Source organism: Zeus faber, assembly GCF_960531495.2.
Source record: "Zeus faber genome assembly, chromosome: 21".
Lineage (NCBI taxonomy): Eukaryota > Metazoa > Chordata > Actinopteri > Zeiformes > Zeidae > Zeus > Zeus faber.
The window spans coordinates 20,017,396-20,039,080 of NC_137208.1; the positions used below are offsets into that span (position 1 = coordinate 20,017,396).

The following is a 21,685-nucleotide window of genomic DNA, read 5'->3' on the forward strand; positions in this document are numbered from 1 at the left end:
TATATACCCCCCTCCCACCCCCAGCCTCTCTGTCATCAGCTGGGGGTCACGGGCAGCTCGGCCCCGCCCACACAGGTGTGCTCGCGCCAGGTACCTCTCAGTGGGTCTGTCGTCAGGAATTCACCACCGCCACACATCACATCAAGTCACTTAAGACTTTATTCTCTCCGTACAAATAATGAAAATTAAAGAAAAACATACATAGTATACATTCCGTCAAGAAGAAGCACCACGGTCTCTTGAAACCTTAGAAGGTTATCGAGACTTGGAAGGTGATTAGTGGTGACTAGTTTGAGCCCCAAAAAATGTAACACTGGAATACAAAAATAAACCATTTTTATGTAAACGAGTATGATAAATAATGAAAAATATGAGACCGTTACATATGAATGGAAACGAGTGATCAAAACTGAATTAAATAACATGTATAAATGAGTATAAAAGCCCTGAAAATGAGGATCCTATGTTTGGTTTTCATTCACAATGTACCTCCACACACATATATAATCCAATTTTTATCATATATTGTAAGATAGTCAGCCAACAACAATCAATCCCTCAAGTCATAAGAGATCCAATAATTCCAAAACTTTTTTCTCAAACTGATTTTGGATACAGTTATAAATGCATTGGAGAATATTCCTTTAGAGATTTAATATACATTTCACATTTTCATCACCACAATATGAAAAAAAGTCATAAAAACCATAGTCTGAATAAATAGAAATACGCCAAACCTCGCTACAACAATATAACTTTTAAACATCATAGTATCACAAATATGCAAATCATCGCAGAATGATAGTTCACTTTTTTAATCATTGGGGTTTTTCTCTAGTTTTCATGACGCAAGCCATTTTAGGAACCACAGAATAACCTTTTTAGGGTTGTATTGAACAGTATGTAAACAGTGGATGTCCTGCAGTGTTTGGTTCCTCACATAAAGGAAGTGCGTGTGTGGTAGCGTTGCTCAGTTGTTGTGGAATGTGTAAAGAATGCATAAGAAAAAAAAACGTAATTAAAAAGTCAAAACCCATATTCATGTACATCATCTTCACGCAGCCCTTTGGAATTGGATATGTGGTTTAAAAAAAACAACATAAAAAAACTCTTGGGAGATCAAAACTAAAAACTAAAAACTACTAAAACTACTAAAAACCCCCTCGCAGCCCTCAGATATAGATTAAGCCCTGGTAGTGTGGTGGTAGCGTGCTCTCTAATAACCAAAAATCAAACGAGGAAGACACCTTTGAATGCATTCGACTCGGAGTCACTCCTCACAAGTTCTCCTAGAACAGAGAGGCAGCAAGGTGATCTGGGGGGGGGGGACGTCAAAATAAATTACAGACTTAATCATCACGTGCCGCATCTTTAAACGGTGGGATGAATCCTGTCAATTAAAAATAATAACACAGATAACACTCACGCACCCAAACTGAGTAAAACTTTCTGTTTTAAAACGCCTCATTTCCCATTTCAAGGGTTAGTTGTATCAGTTCTCCATGTGTGGGTCAGGGATGGACCATGGTTGGATCGGAGGGAGGGTCAAGGACCTTGTTTGGATTTGATGGACGCTCAAGGACCTTGGCTGGACTAGAGGGACGGTCGTGGACCTTGGCTTGGATTCCGTTGGATGGGATGAACCTCATACCACCACCCAGCTGGGTTTTGCAGCCGTCCCAGAGAAGTAGACGGAGGGCGGGGGTTTGTCGGTGTCCTGCTCCTCTTCATCCTCTATCGCCTCCTCCGTGTCCGTCTCCACAGTCAGCAGAACCTAAAGGAGGGGGAAGGAATGTTAGTGGACTGACCCACATCAGACGTGATACGCATCGCGATACACAACTTGGAAATGGTTCCAGATGCATGGAACCGTTACATCAGCGTGAACTCAGCTAGATGTCCGGTTTATCACTGTGGGAGTCTCTGCCCGCAGGTAAGGGCTTAGGGAGGGAGACAGAGTCCTTTTTGTCGTGCTGCGCCAACATGGCGAGAGTTTTTATGATAGAGTCCGACAGAACGGCTCGCTGGCCACAATTATAAATACAAATTATTAATGCTGATGGCCGATTCGAGGCAGCTTGGCGGCCGCGGGAAAGGGACCCCGTCGCTGTCGTCCGCAGCCGGTGCTTGACCACGCCCCTTGGTCTGCCACAATCATTTTGCCAATTCAAGTAACTCTACAGCTGGCAGCAGCCCAAAAATAAGAAAAAAAAAAAAATCTGGATCCAGTACATCCATTGGCAACCTTGGAGTCTGCACTCTCAACGTTTTTTCTTTTTCCAGTTGGCAAAACCTCGGAAAGATATTTTTTTTCCTTCTGGCGACACAAGATCTCACACACTGCAAGAATTTACCGTAAAATTCATAAATCTCTGCGTCAGTTCCACTTACAGAAAGAAATTTGGTGTTGGGACAAGTGTAGAATCTAGACTTTCACCAGATTTTCTCTGGTTGTTTCCATCTGCTATGAGTGAAGATAAGACGTTAATGATGATAAAGATGGGATAGAAATATCCCTGCTGTCATTGTCTAATGCCATTCAATTTGAGTTGGGATGTTCACCATGGAATTCTGAATACATCGTTATTCAGTAAATATTGTGATGAATACACATACAGCGTCAAATTCCCCGATTATCATGTTTATCCATACTAGGGAAGCAAGATTGGCAAATTCATTCATTCATTCGTAGCGAACAATTTGGGAGTCGGGGTCACTCGGGCAAAAGAGTCGTTCGTTCACGACTCAGCACCTGCGAACGGACGCACATGGCTTGAGATCATCGTGCCCAAATAAGCTCCTTGAGTCTAGATTCAGCGAGCGTGCGAATCGGAAAAATCAGAGAAAAAAAAAAGGCGCCCGAGTGAGTCGCCAGGAACCGAATATCCAAAAAAAAGAGCCAATATAATAGTCTAGGCAATATTCCATACGCCTACTCTGTATGATCGCTTGATCCATCGGGAGCCCCAGCGCTTATCACTTCATGACATTTATCCCGCTGTAAAGCTTCTTTCCCCATATGTTAGAGCTCGGGGGTACTTTGGAGGGCGCTTCTCTAATAAGGGGGGGTTCTACGAAAAATCCTCCGGTGGGAATCACACAGAGTCCACCACTGGACCGTGGAACCGGGCCACAACAACATCGGCATTGTGACGGGATGTTCCCTGTGCGCCCTCCAGCCCCCTCCACGCCCCCACCAAGACCTCTTCCTGATCAATGCCTCTCTATCTCCATCGCTCTCCGCCTCCTCCGCTCCGCTTTCCATCACATCAGTAAATGGGGGGTGGATTCCCAAATGTCACTTTTATTCCAGCGATGAAGGGATGATTTGTGGTGGCTTCCCGGCAGATGACTGGAAGGAGAGCGACAGGGAAAGGGTAGGTGGTGGTGGTGGTGGTGGTGGTGGGGTTAAAACTGTGATCGCAATTGAGATGCCGCTCCGTCCCTGTGGGTGTCGCCCTGAATGTGTGGCAATCCACTGTTAAATTAGAAAAAAAATCCAAAATAAGTCTGTTATGTTAAGTGTCAGCGGTCCAGATACATTGCTTCACCCAACACATGGAGGAACGGATGACATTTTTTTTTAAGGATAACACCAACTGAGGGCGGAGCCTCCGATCAAATCCCATGATCTCATGGCTTGGCCCTGAGATCAAATCTCTCGACTGAGTCCGTGGTCCAAAACCACGTCCAGCCTGCGGTCCAAACACAAACCATTTATTCCCCAAAGAGGTCAGCTGTGAGTTTGGGCCGACCAAAACATTCACAAACTAAACATAATAAACTAGATACTTGCCTTCAGATGATGTGTAAGGCATCTTCCATGAGACTATTCTCTTCCATCTATTCTAGACTAGCGATGAGAGGTTCGACTCTTCCTTCGGATTCGGTTCCTCACGAGTCACTCCGTAAAAGAAAAGTCGTTCCATTTTCCGACTCTTCGTCCGCTTCGACTCGCTTGGAATCGCTCGTTCTGTCTGTATTGTTTATTTAGGAGGAAGAATGCAAAGTGCGGATACCAGAGACGCTTTTCGTCTAATTCTCTCCAAAATATTTATTTTTGACAAAAACAATTGGCTTTAATTTGGTGGAATGGAAAACTGTCACATTCAACATAAACTATGCTGAATACCTTGCGTTTGTTTTTATTTTGGCTTGTCCTCAGTAATTATTTCCGGATTGTAAGTCATGAATGGACTCACGACTCCTCGGTCATTTAAAAGATTTGTTCAATACGGACGACTTGTTCGGCCCAGTTTTGCATCACTATTCTAATGTTGTTCTAATCCCCTTCATTCAATTAACTGTTCTATTCTCTGCTTCTTCGGTCCAAATAGCCAATATTAGAATAGATAACCAAAGTATGGGAAAGTACCTGCCAAATGTAAAATAATAGATAAAAGAAAATAAATATAAACATTCTATTTTAACTGAAGATAAGGCTTTTTTAAATTGCAAATTTAATAACACGTGATAAGGGTTCTCCGTTTCCACTCCACGGTTTTGCACAATGACTCACACTTGCCACGAGCAAAGCATATAACTGGGACGGCGTCCAGCGATGACCGATGATTCATTTATAAAAGAAGAGGCAAAATAATGTCACAGGCTCCGTTCTCTGGGCGGACGGGCACAACTCAGACACTGACAAGGAAGAAAAAAAAGTGACTTTTCGATGCAAATATCAAAAACTCCCGTTTCTCCTGAAGCCCTCCCATCTCACGTCCTTGCTTGTCTCGCTTTGGGGCGAGGGCAATCAACACAGGACATCTGATGGGAAAGGCATTTTTTTTTTTTTATTATAATTTTTAAATCGAAGGCCCAACTGTTTCGTAACAGCAAATGCGGACGTTTTTTGGCAGAAATGTCAGGGCAATAGAATGCACGGCAAAAAGGACTGTCAGTTTTGAAAAAAAATCCGCACATATAAACAAGTAATTGTATAATGTGCAGCTTCCGCTTCTCAGCTTCCACCATTAATAATAGTCCAAAGCAATGTAGCTCATATTATATATACTATTGGCATTAACAAAAAAAATAAACCCTTCTTTAGCCCTAAAATTGAAATGAACCCTACATATGACGAGCGTATTTACTGTTATTAACGTCAAATTGGACATATCCGCATTCACCTCCTTAAGTATCCATTGTAGTTCCTACGTGGCGCCACAAGATGTAGCCACTAGCTAGTGTTCAGCAGTCATTATTCACAAATAACTGACCACTGATCGCCGCTCTTAACCAATCAGCACTGAGCATACCACAGAGCCGCGTAATAACGACAAATAATAACCCAGGTGAAAAATGGTGGTTTTGGCTGTAGAGTGCGATGGCCCCTAGCGCGTCATTCTGGCTCTCACCCGGGACTCGTCGTCACCGATCCAGGGCAACGAGTCGGCCTTCTTCATGCCGCCGTCGTAGGAGTCGTCCAGGCTCTTCATCGTCTTGTACTTCCTCATCATCAGGCTGTCCACCACCCAGAACATGATGGACTGCGGAGAGGGAGGTCGATTCGATTAGATTCGATAGAACATGTACCTTTCATCCCGTGAGAGGAATTGCGGTGTAACGGCAGCTCACATCAAAGCAACAGGCAGTAAAAATAATAAAGTAATAGAATAAAAATAGAAAAGTTGGCAACATAGATTAAACCTTAAAAATATACACAAATTTGGAAAAATTGGCAATTTACATTAAACCTAAATATTTAGTAAAAATTTGAAAAAATGGCAATATACAATAAACCTAGGAATTAACAATGAACAAGAAAAATGTGCCAATATTCAATAAACCTACAAGTACAACCTGCAGGTTTTTTCTATCTTTGCTAATCACTAACCTACATTTCAAACATTTTATACATATTTTGAATGCATTTTTACTCACGTTGACGATGAAGGGCACGATGAGCATGACCAGCACCAGCTCCAGCTGGGGGTTAGTGATGTAGCTCAGCAACACTGCCTGCAACTGCAAACACAAATACAGGAGAAAGCCCATTAACGAGAGATCCTTCCCACCTACGAATAATCCCATGTCAAATTTGTTTTCATCTGGAATGTATTCCAGGATTATGCCTGATTGGCAAAAGTTTGTGTGTTGTTGTTTGTGAGTTGGAACAACTCTTTTTACTGAGCCACTCGTCCGGAACGAATCTCAAAAAAGAGCCGAACTTCTCATCACTATTCCATATGCCTGCCTTGACCCCAGTGTCTCAATTGTGAGACCACGGTTTGATGGAGCTTTAGTTGAAAAAGAAATTACCCTATCCTTTCGATATTAAGTGTGGTCTATTTACATAATTGTTTTAGGTTAGAAACAAATCTGCAGAAGAAGACTAAATCTACAAACAACAACTTTCTACCCGCTTCTTCCATCTTGACTTTTTTTTCTACATTCTTCTGTTTTCCCCCACTAATAGAACGCGTGCGTGCGTGCTTGAGCGTATGGCAATCTTACGTTGGTCCAGCCGGGGATGAGCAGCACCAGGCTGACCACGCCCTTTTCCAGCACCATTATCAGCAGGTAGCAGCCGCACTGGCCGAGCCACGCCGCTGCCTGGGGGGGGTCACCTGGTGGTGGGGGGATAACCAAATATTATCTTATCTTATAGTTACCACACTGTCTTCATACAGTATATATTGTGTGTACATCATTAGTAATGTCGATATAAAATTCAGACGCACTACCACCCAGCATAAGAAAAAAAGGTCTAGAAAGGCTAGCTATTCTAGATATTATAAAAACTTTAAATTAACTAGAAGACAGAAACATTTGGCATGATGATTTAAAACACACCAAATAATCAACAATAATAGGAATAAACCAAACATAAAGACTGAACAACAACAATGGCAATATACAATTATTTAATTAACCAAATAGCAAACAGCAAAGATAAATCCAAGAAATAAAAATAAACAAGAAAAAATAATCAAGAAAAAATACATTAATAAGAGACATTAACCTGAAAAAGTAACAGTTAACAGTACACCTCTCTATCAACAATTCATATTGGATAGCTGGATGGATGGATGGGTGGGTGGATGGATGGATGGATGGATTGGTGGGTGGATGGATGGATGGACGATGGATGGATGGATGGATGGATAGTCACACGTACTCTGTGTGCTTAATCCTCTGAGGGTCTGTCATCATGCCAGACACAAAGAGCAACATGTCTGTCATTAACACAGCAAGAGGAGGCCGAGAGAGAGAGAGAGAGAGAGAGAGAGACTGAGAGATTTAAAAACAGGGACCCGTAATGTGTTTCCTAAACTGAAAGCACTTGGCTTTACATCGGCTGTGCTTACTCATAAAAATTGACGCACGGTGCTTTCTGCAGACAGGGGGGGGGGTTTAAATATTAAAGATTAACTGCTGAAAAATGAGACAGCAAAGCAGACGCAACACCCGAGTCACCAAGACAACGTGACTCCAAATCCATCCTTCTATCACCCAAGAACCAGATAAAGAAAAGAACTGCTAAAGAAGTGCAAACAGCGTCAACCCTCGGGTTGTCTCCTAACTTCCCCCAGGAACAAAGAGGCCGAGCACCACGACCGCCATGAAAGAGTCGGCTAGGAGCTGCAAGTCCCCCCCTGAGGTCACTGTGGGCCGGCTCTCAGGGACAGTGACGCAAGACTAGCGATCAATTCGTTCATATCCAACCAAGTCTGTTGAGCGACTCGGGAGTTGCGAGTCACTCCGGCAAAAGGGGTACACCTTGCAATTCCGCCAAAAGAAATCATCGTGACGCGACCAAATATGAAATGATCCCTGTGAGAACTCCATTCGCAACTCAAGTCCTCCCTGGCTCGCTGTGCTTCATGCCGACTGAATCAAATAAACGAAGAGTCAGAATTTTTATATATACAGTATATATATATATATTTTTTTTTTTTTTTGAGTCACCCGTCAAGAACTCTCAGTCTCAAAAACGAACCGGCGATTCGATCACTACTCAGGAACTGCACTGCAGCGCCAGAAGCCCGGCCATGCCACTATTTGTCACCAATAGCCATCAGGTGGTCTACAATGGCCTCTGGTGGTGAATGTCAGAACTACACTCATTGTATATACTGTATGTGAATAAGCAAAAAGGCTGGTTCGTGACTCCACCAGAAGACGCGCAGCGGCTTGAGGTCAAAGACGGCACAAGCGGCCGGAATCCAACGCTTACCGTATTCCCCAAAGCTGAGCAATGTCCACTGCTTGCACTCCACCACCTTGGACGCCACTCTGACTCCCGCCCAGATGACCAGCATCCCCAGCGTGGCATCCAACAGGAAGTTGATCAGATACCTTTCAAATGGAAGAAAAAAACAAAAACATTTTCATTCTCCTCAAACGTCCTTTTATTGAACGTCTCACGGGACAAAACGAGTGGGCGAGACGGGGGCCAAAAGTGCTCCCCCGACGCCTTACAGGGAGCACGGGTCCTCCTCGGCGAGAGTGGACAGGAAGACGTTGGCAAAGTGGATGAACAGCGCGCCGATGGCCTGCTTGGAGGTGTCGTAAAACCTGGAGGATGACATAGAAAAAAGAGGGAGAATGCAGCGTTGAGACCGCGATTTTCCTCGGAACAATCGAAGGGACAAGGAAGCAGGGGCGGCTGGTACAAACATTAAGTCCTCAGTAACTTGTCAATAACTACCTCGAAACAGATTCAAAAAATGCAGGGTGTGAGTAGTGTCAGATTGGGGCTGGAGGATCTTAATTCCTCACTAGCCCCAAGCTCTGCATATCATTCTGCATGTATCAGCCTATCACAGCGCTGCGTGGTGCTTAAATTTCAGCCCCTTTATCAGAATACATTAATTCCATTGGTCGAATAAACAAAGCAGAACGCTGCGGAGTGATGAAAAGTTGGGTCTCCGAATCAGCGAGTCGGGCGCTTTGACTCCGTTCAGCCTGTGCGTCCGGCTGCAGCTTGACGGAGCGACCGGCGACTCGCGGGCCGCTCGTTCCGATTCCCTCGCGACGAACGAATCGTGCATTCGCAGGAAAGAAAAGCCCGCGTGAGAGTGGACGGGAAGCGGCAGAATTTTGAAGGAAGCGGCCCGCGTTCGCATCGGCGTCCGTACGAGCGAGGCGGACGACCTCATCGAAAATCGAGTTTCTGCGTTTTATGAGACGAAAAATATTTCATCGGGAAAGATTTCAAAAAGCAGCTCGTGGAAGGTCCTCGCTCTAACAGAGACGTAATAAACTGGTATGAGGATGTGGTGTACAGGTCTGCAGGATGTGGATCGTATTAAATTGGGTGGACAGATGGTCATTACCACTTAGTTGAGCAGTTCTGTTTTTCAGAGCCAGTTGGCCGATCACCTGTCAGACTCGGACCGCACTCTGTGCACTAGGACACCCACTAGATCTCTGAAACGTGATTCGGCGGCGTGAGTTATGGACAGACTGAGTCCTCCCGAACAATACCACCACCAGCCGCCACTGCCAGGAAGCAACAAGAGAAGGAAGATACCGACCAGATCCTCCACGGTCTCCTGACGCCGGCGGGCTCCCGGAACCGCTTCACTGGAGGGGGGGGGGGACGAAAACAAGGCAAGGACGTGAGCCATACGAGCCCAATAAAACAGAGGCAAAGTTTTTGTAATACGGTAATCAAGGGTGTAACTGCGGAGCGCAGGAGGGTGACGGAGAACGTGTCCCCACCACGCAGAAGGAAACGGCGTAAAATAAAATAACCTACTTCTAAAATAAAAACACAGTTTTGTTGCATCGATCACGGGGCCTTCCTGCATTCCGTTCATTCCTTCATTCGTTTTTTCCCTCCTTCTTTCTTTCCTTCCTTCATTCGTCCCTTCTGTCCTTCCTTCATTACTAAATTCATTCATGCTCTCCCTCCTTCATTCCCTCCTTCAAAACCTTTTTTCTTTCATTCTTTTCTTCAACCCTTCGTTCTTACTTTATTCCTTCCTTCCCATTGTCTTCCCTTTCATCATTACTTAATTCATTGCTTCATTCTTTCCATCCATCCTTCAATCCTTCCTTCCCCCTTCATCCTTTCCATCCTTCATTACTTCGTCACTCCACCAAATTCTACCAGTTCAATTGAGTGGCCTTGGCACCGTCTGCAAATGTAAAATCCGTTGCCAAAAACTTGGGAGTACCGTTTGACTCTGGCTTTAACTTTGGAAAAAAAATTAAAAAAACTGTCCGGTCCTGCTTCCTTCAAGAACCATTTCAAGAATCAAACCGATACTATCACACGGGGACCCGGAAAAAGTCATCCACGCCCTCGTTTTCTCGCGACCAGACGACTGTAACGCCCTCCTCTCTGGCATCAAGCAAAAGTCACTCTCTCGCCTCCAACCCGTTCACAACGCAGCAGCTCGGCTTCTTAGCGGCTCCAAAAGACGACGTCGCAGCACCCCAATCCTGCCTTCTCTCCATTGGCTCCCTGTACGGTTCGGAATCCATTCTAAGATTTTACTGATCCCTTTGAAAGCACGTCTGGGCCTGACTCCAAGAGACATAACACATATGTTGACCCCATATGAGCCAGTACGCAGCCTTAGATCCTCAGGCGGGGCCCTCCTGGCTGGTTCCAAAGTGTAGACTTAAAACTCAAGGTGACCGCGCCTTTTGTGTCGGGCCCCTCGACTTTGGAACGACCAGTTCCAACAGAGTCAGTGTTTTAAATCGCTTCTCAAAACCCATTTTTATTGATCTGCTTAATGTAAATTGTAAAAGCGGCTAAAGAGACAATAAAAATAAATAAATAGACACAATATGATAATAAGAAATATAAATAAAAAGGAAAAAATAAAAATAAATAAGTAAAAAATAAAATAGATCAAGGGGGAGACCCTTTCTTTATCTATTTTATTTTTCAACTTATTTATATCTTTTTATTTATATTTCGTATTATCCTATTGTATTTATTTATTTATTTATTTTTATTGTCTGTTTATCCGCTTTTACAATTAAATGAATGAATTCCTGTTTATTAATGTTCCTTTGCCTTTTAAATTCATGATCTGAACCCTTGGCACTTATTTCATCTGTCAAAGTACATTGTAAACTGTGTTTTCAAAGGTACTCCATAAATAAAGATATTATTATTAATATTATTATTATTATTACTTAATTCATTCATTATTTCCTTCCTTCCTTCCTTCCTTCCTTCCTTCCTTCCTTCTGTCATTCCTTCATTCAAACCTTTTCTTTCATTCCCTTTTTCCCTTCCTTCAAGTCTCCATTCCATCATTCTCTCCTTCTTTCCTTCCTTCTCTCTCTCTCTCTCTCTCTCTCCCCATCATTTCTTCAATCACTGCTACTTTTTTTCCTTCCCTTCCATTCCTTCTTTCCTTCCATCCATCCTTCTTTCCTTCCACCCCTTTTTCCGTCCTTCATTCACCCCCCCCCTTCATCCTTTCCTTCCATGATTCATTGCTTCATTCATCAATTAGTTCCTTCTTTCTTTCCTTACTTCCTTCATTCCTCACCTCTTTCCATCATTCATTCCTAGCGGAGACGCGTGATCAAAATAAGCTCTTTCCTTCAGAGTGAATGAGGGAAAGAGCTTCTTTTGAGGAAGGGCCCCCGCTACACAGCGAACTCCACCTGGAGGTGGCGCTGAGAGCACAGGGGCTCATGGTTCTTGACGAGACTCATCAAAAGTAACTCATCGATCCCACTCACTACCCGGCACGGCCAACGTGGACTTTTGAACCCACTCACTCAGACTAACATCCCTTTGCCACTGCACCAAAGACACCCGCTAACATCCAGCATTTGTCACCAGTGGGAAAGGTAACACCCGGGTCTCAGTCCCAGGTCAAATGACCCGGCAATAGACACAGTTTAACGGCCATAAATATTAGTCATGTCATTATTTGATATGTTTTGTTTTCATGTATTATTTACATTATTTATTTTTATGAAAATGGATTTGTTTGCATTAACACCACGCAGAACTTTGTTTTAAGTTCATGTTGCACAGGGACACTAGTCGCTGCAATATCCTCCAAGAAGACACATGAAGTGGGAGACTTTCTATACGGCGCTTAAAGTTTAGGGTTTAAAGGTGAGATTGCGTCGCCCGGTTTTTCGTTGGATCAATGTTTGTTCAAGTGGACTCATTCCCTCATGGTGGTGTGCAGCCAGCGAGGTCTGTTTATTTACATGTTTTATGTTGCGTCATGCATATTTAGTGTTAGGTTTCTACAGTTTGTACGTGAGAGGAATGTGTGCTTGTTGTGTGCATTGTCATATATTGAACAGTTTGTCGGTGGATTGATGACAGTGATGGGAGTACGGTTAAGAAGAATAAATCCATCTGTAACGAAGAACCACGGTGCCGTGTATTACCTGGAGGGAGTGACACTAAAGTTTTTTGTCTGAAAGGTGACACTGCACTGTTGGAAAACTACAAGGGACTGTGTGTAGCCTAATAACAATTGCCGTTTTTAGCAAGATAAAAAGGGGCATTTATGTAATTGATTTATTGGTACTTGGTTTATATTGATCATTCATTATTAAATTGAAGAAAGGTAATCAATTTATTTTGGAAAAGAAGATTTCCTTTGTGCACATTTAAGTAAGCTGACCCACAAGTGGGGCTACCACTTCACTTTGACAGTATTTACGCACGCTGGAAAGCTTTCACAAAGGCGGCTCAAACATCTGTAATAAAACAGGATCCCGGTAACATCCCACAAGAACACATCAGCGCTCTTCAAAAAGGAATTATCTGGACTGAATATGGCTTGTGATAAACGCCGAAGGATTGACAGCCCAGTTTCACAACATGCACAGCAAGCTCGACAACTGTATATCAATAACCAGGATTGTTGTCGGGAATGCTCAGTCTCAAATTCAAGGAATGCCGGAGGAGCTGATGTGGCCTGATGCCAGCCCTGTGTTCGCGTCGTCAATGTCCAGTGTTTCCCTTCCAGCCTCTAACAGTTCTAAGGGTAATCCCATTTGCGCTAAGATATCCTCAGTCAAAAGACAAGAAGCTGCTGCCGAGTATGCAGCTACGCGGGCTGTATTGAAGATTACGGCTGAGCAAGAGGGCCACCAGGAGAGACTGCAAAGACTTGAAGCTGAGGAGAAGCAGACAGTTGCAGACCAAGAAACAGCTGCTTCAACTCGCCATCTTGAAGCTGAAAAGGAACAAACTGGACGCAGGATAGAAAAGGAGAGACAAGCAAGGGTTAGAGAAAACAGCAAGAAGAGCATGCTGAAAGAAAAGGGTCTGTGGAAGACTTGAAAAGAGAGCTTGAGTGCTCGGAAGAGCTGAAAAGGCTTGATGCAGCCAGTGCAAGGCTTCAAGTCTCTGATGAAAATGAGTTCTATCCAGACCTCAGACTGAAACCACAGAACTATCAACCGCCTACAGTTTTGCAAGCAATTAAGCAGGTGAACCCTGTGTCTCAGCACACACAACCCCTAAGAGATGTCGCTCCACGAGGTCAGCTTCAGGATGACACAGGAGAGCTCGTGAAAGTTTTGGCTGAGAATATATATTAGAAAACAGGCTGCCCAGGGGTGTCAAACTCAAATACACAGTGGGCCAAAATTTAAAAAATGCTCCAAGTCGCGGGCCGGACTGGTTCAGTGTTTATTGACAACAAATTGAAATGACCTTATTGAATATATTGAACCTGGAACTAACACAGCACACAAGTTATTTCTTATAAAACAACATAAATCATGAAATAAATGAAATATTAGCTGCATTTATTCCTTATGGCTCTTTATGCAGCGTTTTCAGAGGAATTTAAAGTGAAAACATTTTTTTCTACAGGCCAACAACGGCCAGAAATGAATTTACATCAAAGAAAAATCAGATGCCCTGTAGAAGCAAGGAAAAAACAAATAAACGTGCATTAAAGCTAAGTTTGCTGCTCTGCAATACTTTTCTGAGGAGGAGTCCTGAACGTGGCAGACTAAACAAATAAGAAGAATGAACAATAAAAAAAAAAATAACCACACCTCAAACTTTAATCAATACAAATGGACAATAAATAACTGCACTTTAAACAATACAATACAATTGAACAATAACTGCACGTTCTACTTGACCATTATACAATCCATCTTGGAAATTTGTGTAGATTATGCAGCTTTTACACTTCATAGATTTTTTTTAATTACTGCCCTTTTGCGTTTCATATTTTTATATTTTACATTTTTGCTCTTTTACATTTCATATTTTAACTTTTGCTGTTATTTATCTGTCTTTGACTGTCTGTTTCACAGTACTGTAAAGATGCTGCTGGAAACGTAATTTCCCGGAGGAACCTTCCCGAGGGATTAATAACGTACTTTCTATCTATCTTCTGGGCCGGACACTTGGTGTCTCATCTTGGATACAAGTTCATCTATGTCTGGGGTCAGGCTCTGGGCTGAGGAAATCCTTAGGATCGAGTGAAGGCGTTCGTCATTAAGACGACTTAAGTGTGACGCTTTGTTTATCTTCATCAAATAGAACAGGTGTTCACACAGGTATGTACTGCCAAACATAGAGAGCATTTGAGCAGCTCGGGTACGCAGCTGGGGCATTGTGTCGGGGATGAAACGTGAAAACTGTGCAGCGCCCACATCATCATATTTTGCCTTGAGTGTTTCACTACATTGGAGCTCAGTCAGCTCCATTTGGAGGTTTGGTGGTGTGTTTGCCACGTCAGCTGCAAATGGATTACTGAACAGTTCAAATCTATTTCTTTGGTCTTCAAAGTCGGCAAATCTCCGTGAGAATTCGGCACCAAGTATGCTAAGTTTTTTGGAAAACTGTGTGCTGGGGAACACGGTGGTAGAAACCTGCATTTTCATGGTATGGCAGCACGGAAAATGGCTCAAGTTTTCTTGCAGCATCTGCGTCTCCCAGCTCCCAGCGCAGCTTGGTTTTAAAAGCCCTCACTGAACGTCTGTGATCACGCGGTACCGCCCCTGAAGCTGTAGGTTCAGCGCATTAAGATGGCTCGTGATGTCACACAGAAATGTTTTGTCCCGGAGCTCTGTTGTGTCTTTCCCTTCGCTTCTCATGAACTCACAAATCTCCTCGTGCAACTCGAACATCTTTTCAGCACTTCTCCTTGGCTTAGCTACCGCACCTCTGTGTGATGGGGTTAAGTCTCCATATTCTAAACGTAACTCCTCTAGAAAAGCCTTAAAGTGGCGTTGATTTAAACCGTTAGCTCTTATGAAGTTAACTGTTTGTGTTATGGTGCTCATAACATGTTCCATTTGCAAGGATTTACCGCACAATGACTCCTGGTGAATGATGCAGTGATAAGCTGTCAGCTCCTCCCGCATCTTCCTTCCATCTTCCCGATCCTGCCAACCAATCCACTCTTTTGACCGCACATCGCGAGTTCTCCATCTGTGGTCAGGCCCACAAGTTTATCCCAAGGCAGCTCTTTAATTCACACATTTGGATACCTCCTGAAAGACATCTTTTCCCGTAGTTGTGCCATGCATTGAGTGTAAGTCAGAAGTGTCGTTGCTCTCATCCACAGCAAGGGAGTATGTTATGAAATCTTTTCCCTTTCCCATCAGCTGTTGTTGTAGATTGGTGGCGAGCTGATTTGCACGATCAGCAATAGTGTTTCTGCTCAGGCTCACATTTAAAAATGCTTGCCTTTTATCCGGTCACACAACCTCACAAACTTTTATCATGCAGTTTTTGACAAATTCACCCTCTATAAAGGCCCGGCCTGATTTTGCGACCTCTGCTGCCACAATAAAACTGGCCTTTACAGCAGCTCTGCTTTGTGATTTGACATTTCTGAACATGGCCTGCTGTGACATCAGACTTCTTTTTAACCCTTCTACCTTCTGGAGCCTTTGTTTCATGTCCCAATCCTGTCACGGTGTTTCGTTTCGAAGTGTCTTCTTAAGTTATATTCTTTGATTAAAGCCACTCTCTCTCCGCACAGAAGACAAACAGCTTTTTCCTTCATATCTGTGAACATATACTCCGCCTCCCACCTTCTCTAAAACCCCTGTTTTCAAAGTCCACCTTCCGTTTAGCTATTTTTCAAAAAGAGGGGTAACGCAAACTGAAAGGCGACCACAGGTAAGCTAACTAACTCCATCAGGCTGCTGATAAACAAGCGGGGCAGGGACTCGCGCGCCTTTGATTGACATGTCATCGCACTAGCAGTGCATTGTGGGACTTACAGTTCTAATAGTGTGGGCGATATACGGACCAGATCTAAAAAACACAATTAAAACTTATCTTTAAAGTAAAACTGTTTGGATAAAACTATTTTTAAAACAGATTTTGATAAAATTTTAATATTTGAGTTTTTTTCTGAAGTTGGTCGGTATAGTTCTGAAATTGATCGGAAAACCGTATAATTTAAAATTATCATGCGGGCCAAAGATAATTCCATTGCGGGCCGGTACTGGCCCGCGGGCCTTGAGTTTGACACATGTGCTTTAGAATGACATTTTCTGATAAATTCAGAAGATTCATATTACACAGCATGGGACCCGCTAAATGAAGGATATGGCGAGCCTTTTGTTCTTGCCAAAGCCTTATGAGACAAATTACATGTCTGACTAAAAATAGCCTCAAGGGAGAGTGCTAATTTGAGAAAATTTTTGCACAGTTGTGAATCTTCCATGGCTCACAATGAGAGTCTAAATATTCGTAATGACGGAATTTAAGATCAAAAACTCACTGCCAAACTACCCGACTGGTTAAGCACCAGGTGGAACCGAAGGGCCACACGATACCAACTGGAACACAGATGGTTCCCAAGTTTTCATTATTTTGTGACTTTCCTAACAATGGAGGCTAGTATCAAAAACGTAGTGACCTCCAAGAACCAAACTGTAGGTGCCACGATCTTCTCAACCAACATCAGTGAAAGGAACATAGTCACGTGTCTGTTCTGTATGAAAGTAGGACACGTCATCGTCAAGTGTCGTAAATTAATTGAAAAACCAGTCCCTGACCGAGTCAAATTTATTCAGAGCGAGAGACTGTGCTTTGGCTCTTTTGAGTCCATGTCATCAATCCAAGTGGTTGGTCTGAGGCACATTCCCAAAACATTCCACCACATGCCTACACAAAGACCGCTCAAAACAAGAACAAGAACCAAACAGAGTGCAATGGAGAAATGAAGTAAGTAACAGGAAGGAAAGAAAGCCACTGTCAACACAACTACATGATGGCACCAAGGAAACCACATCCAACACAGTTGTGCAAGGTGGTAATAGTACCCAGACTTCAGCAATAATACCTGTCTATGTGCCAACGCCAAGTGATCCAAGTAAGGATGTTCTCGTCTACGCTCTGCTGGATTCACAAAGCGACTCTTCATTCATTCTTGAGGAAGTGGCAGATGTTCTAGAGACAAACACTAAGCAAGTGAAGTTGAAACTACCTACAATGTCGTCAAGAGGGACAACTGTATCCTGCAAAAGACTCAAAGGCCTACAAATAAGGCTATTCTCCTCTAAGAAGATCACAGCACTGACAGCTTGCACTCGTGGATTTATCGTTGCTAATCAGACAAACATCCTGACTCCGGAGACCGCCAAGGCATGGCCTCATCTAGAGAATCTGGCAGAACAAATGGCTACGCAAATGGAATGGGAAATTGGTGTGCTGGTTGGGAACAATTGCCCACAAGCTCGAATGCCTTGAGAAGTTGTATGCGGGGAAGAAAACCAACCCTTTGTGCAGAACACAGATCTAGGTTGGAGCATAGGGAGCTATGGAGACTTAAGCGACCACAAAGGTGACGCGATTGGACTAAGTCATTGCATCATTGTAAGGCAAGTCACATCTGAACCCAAACCAACAGTCAAGCTCAAAGGTGAAGTTCACTATGTTTGCAAGACTCGGATCAAAGAAATTATCACTCCAGATAATGTAATTAAGGTGCAATTAACATTTCATTTCAGACATGTTTTACTGTGATTTCATAGGAATGGCCCAACCACACATTAGATCCCCTATGACTAAATTAGAGGTGATTTATCGGACTCAAGCTCAGGCGACATGAAATTTGGAGCTGCTCATCGGGCCAGTTACCCCAATATACGTTACATTGAAATGTTTGTTTTTGTTGAAGATGCACAGAACAGAAGGTATTTGAGGCAGATGATCCGCTGTGGCGACCCGCAATGGAAGCAGAAATAAAGATACTGTTTGAATTTCTTTCCCTGTTTTCCTGTCTTCTCTAAAGCCTCTTTTTGAAGTGAATTGCTTTTTAAAGTGTTTCATTATTAAACATGAAATTAAATATTCCAATAATACCGTACGCAATATGATATGCATGGTGTTCTTTTTTCTTTAATATTTTGATTCTATTCTAATTTTGCACTGTATTGTAATCTTTGTGATGTCTTTGGTGGGGGTGAATGGAAATCCAGCGTTTCATTTATATATTTCTTGATGGATTTCCACATATTCCATTTTCCTGCCATCTTTTTTATATTTTCATCATGTACATTTAACTGTTGATTTTTTATTGTATATTTAGCTTTCTTCCCCCATATATTGCCACTTTTTCAAAATGTTATTCTATTATGATGTGAGCTCTTGGGACATTGCAATTTTCCCCCAGGGATGAATAAAGTGTGAATAAAGTATCTAAGTATCCATCTACCTATCTACAAACACACACACATACATACATATACACACACAGACACACAAACACATATACACACACACACACACACACACACACACGCACACATACATATAGTATATATATACACACACACACACACACACACACACACACACACACACACACACACACACACACACACACACACACACACACACACACACACACACACACACATATATACACAACATGCAGCCATTTCAATCCACAAAAAAAACAAAGCAAAACTTAAAAACTTTTTTAAAATTCTATTAATCCAGCTCTCCCTCGTCTAGGTGAAGCCTGTGCCTGTTGTCATACTGTGAGTGGGTGTGATGCCCCACATTCTGCAAGTCAGCTGCCCCGGAATCACAAGTTAGTGAGCAATCAATGGCCATTGTTGACGCTGGAGATGGTATTTCAACACTGATCAGCCTTGATGAATTTGGTCATGTGATCAAAGGCGGAAGTGAAGATCATTTGCAAAGACAGTTGTAAGTAAATAAGTAACTAAATAAATTACATTTACATTTAGTCATTTAGCAGACGCTTTTATCCAAAGCGACTTACAAGGGAGAATAACATTCAGCTACGTTGCGACAGAGATTAGTGTAATAACAACATTGGTATAACAATAAATACTGCAAAATAATAAATAATATAAATAATATAATAACAAAAAATAACAATAAAATAAATAAATGGATCAATACATATAATCAATAGATAAATAGACAAATAAATGAATACATAGATAGTTAGATAAATAAACGAATTAATGAATGAAGGGTTCTCATTTCAATCCCTGTCAAGTTTTTGCTCCTTATAATATATATAATATAATAATAATATCATATAATCGAACTGCTATACTTTTTCCACATATATATATATGTGTGTGTGTGTGTGTGTGTGTTTGTGTGTATGTGTATGTATGTATGTCACAAATGGAAAGTGTTTTTTCGTGGTTCCGAGCATCTGATTCTGATTCTGAAAACAGTTCAAGCCTCTAGATAAGAAACGTCAACCACCCGCCACGTGGCCATAGGGGGAAGGCAGTAAGTAAAATTAATGCTCTTTCCTTGACATTTTTTACCCATCTTTCTAAAGTGGTTTTCAGAATCTGTAAATGTTCATATGCATAGAATTTGTCTGGATTAAGGGTTGCTGCATTGTTGTCCAGAATATTAGCATAAAACGATTTGAACAACCTAAAAAAGGAAAAGGAAAGAAGAAAAGCTACATAAAGAAAAATATACGATATGTCAATATACCATTACTCACGTGGAGGACAAGAGATGAGTATGTCTAAATTACAACAACGTCATTATTCAATTGTCACAGTGTCCTACGGCTTAAGTTATTACAATGCTATTATAGTATTATAACAATTTGTTGCATACAGCGCCACAACACGACGACTCAACCGCTTCGAGCAGTTATTCCAACGATACTCACGCATCAGCGTGCTGAAGGCGACGGCCCCCAGGAGCCCCTGGATAAGGACCCCGAAGCGGTCCGTGAGCGCTCCGTCGTCGCAGCCCTGCGGACTCGCCTCGGTGACGTCGGACATGTTCGCCACCTCCATCCCGGGGCCGTCAACAGATCTGTGGGCCCGGGCGACGGCACCGTCTCCGAACAGGTCCATGTTGCGAAGTTTGAAATCCAGAGAGAGCCGCCCAGCACCATGGGCGGACGGGGGGCTTCCTCGGGTGGTAGAGCGAAATCGGATTTTAAAAATGCAATAATGAAATAAATTAAAACACACCGGTGCGGTCGACTAGCTTGTCGCGTAACAAGTATAGATTCCCTTGGTGCGAAAGTGAGTGGCGGGAAACGTGGGACCTCCGCACTTCCACGTTTTCTCCCCAAAACAACAACGGCAGCTTTAGCCGGGGGCGCGATGACGTCACGCCGTGCTCTCCGGGCTTTGTGCCACTTGCTGCGTCCGCGTCAAACTCGGAAATCGGTCATTTCGAGTCGCGAACCCCGCGAAATCGATCCTGTTCGAGGAAACGTTGGACGCCCGCGATACAATCGTACTTGTTTGGCAAGCCTCTGAATTTGACACGCCATTAAACGTATGTTGACGTTGCATAAAAATATGGTCGCTCAAATCGACGTAAACCTACAGTAGTTTAAATAGACGTAAGACATGGTTTCAATTTAAAAAAAACGTGCAAAAGGAACTTAGCTCACCGATTACGGTGTGCCGCCGTGTTGCCGTGACGTCAAGTCGGTATTGTTGGTAAACTTCGGTCCGAGCTCTCTGCCCCGAAGTTCTGGCTTGAAATTCCTGTCGTTCCCTTGCGCTTTCCCAGGAAGAAGGTCGAAGCTCTCCGAGTTCAAAAATCAGTGGAACGCAGCATTTGTGCTTTTAGTCTTCTTTGTCACGTCACTCGCATTGCACGCATTAACAACAGAATGCAATACTACTACTACTACTACTACTAGTACTACTACTAGTACTACTACTACTACTAATAATAATAATAATAATAATTTTGGCTGCAGAAGTTCATTCATTCCGGCCTGGTTACAATGTAATTCCATGATTGGCTGGGTTTCCAACCCTGCAACTGACTGCGGTTATCGTTCTGAAGTAGCACGTTTAAGGCTGAAATGATGATCACGACTATTTAAGTCAATATTGTGATCCCAATTTGTTATCATGATTATGAATCCATTTTCGAGAACATAATTATTTTATGCCACTTTGTAAATCCGGTCATAATAATGCAGGCAGATTGTATATATTGACATCTCTGGCATGTCTATAAATTCTGACAGTAATGTTATTGGGTTTTTATTTTGTAGAACTTATTCTGGTGCGTGTCAGTTGTCCTCAGAAGCATATATTTTAATAACATTTAATCCGCTGTGCTTTATTTAGTCCAATTGTCCTCTTGTAATACTTTAACTTGTTGGTTTTTTTCATCCATAATAAAGTTTAATAGTAATAAAATCATACCTGTCACTTTGTAACTTTGCATGGTTCAGAGTTCGTGTCTTATATTTCTTTAGTTAAAGTTCAATCGCGACTGTGTTTGTGACGTTATCTTGGTTAGATTTCGTTGTTGACT

The 21,685-nt window shown here is 42.7% G+C and overlaps 2 protein-coding genes across 2 annotated transcripts in view; both read right to left on the reverse strand.

The window, feature by feature from the left end:
- Positions 1-16,143, reverse strand: part of atp5f1c (ATP synthase F1 subunit gamma) — a gene marked incomplete at its 3' end in the record, with an annotated part of 64,394 nt that extends 48,251 nt beyond the window's left edge. Inside the window, exon 1 of the mRNA XM_080022499.1 lies at positions 16,138-16,143. The remainder of the gene's footprint in view (positions 1-16,137) is intronic.
- Positions 142-20,370, reverse strand: tmem110l (transmembrane protein 110, like). Its single transcript, XM_080022496.1, has 8 exons — positions 20,061-20,370; positions 9,486-9,534; positions 8,428-8,523; positions 8,183-8,304; positions 6,460-6,572; positions 5,887-5,970; positions 5,361-5,492; positions 142-1,774 (listed from the first exon to the last, which is right to left on the reverse strand). Exons 1-8 carry the CDS (start codon positions 20,248-20,250, stop codon positions 1,646-1,648), a joined length of 915 nt encoding a protein of 304 aa, XP_079878622.1. The 5' UTR covers positions 20,251-20,370; the 3' UTR covers positions 142-1,645.
- Positions 20,371-21,685: the final 1,315 nt, after the last annotated feature.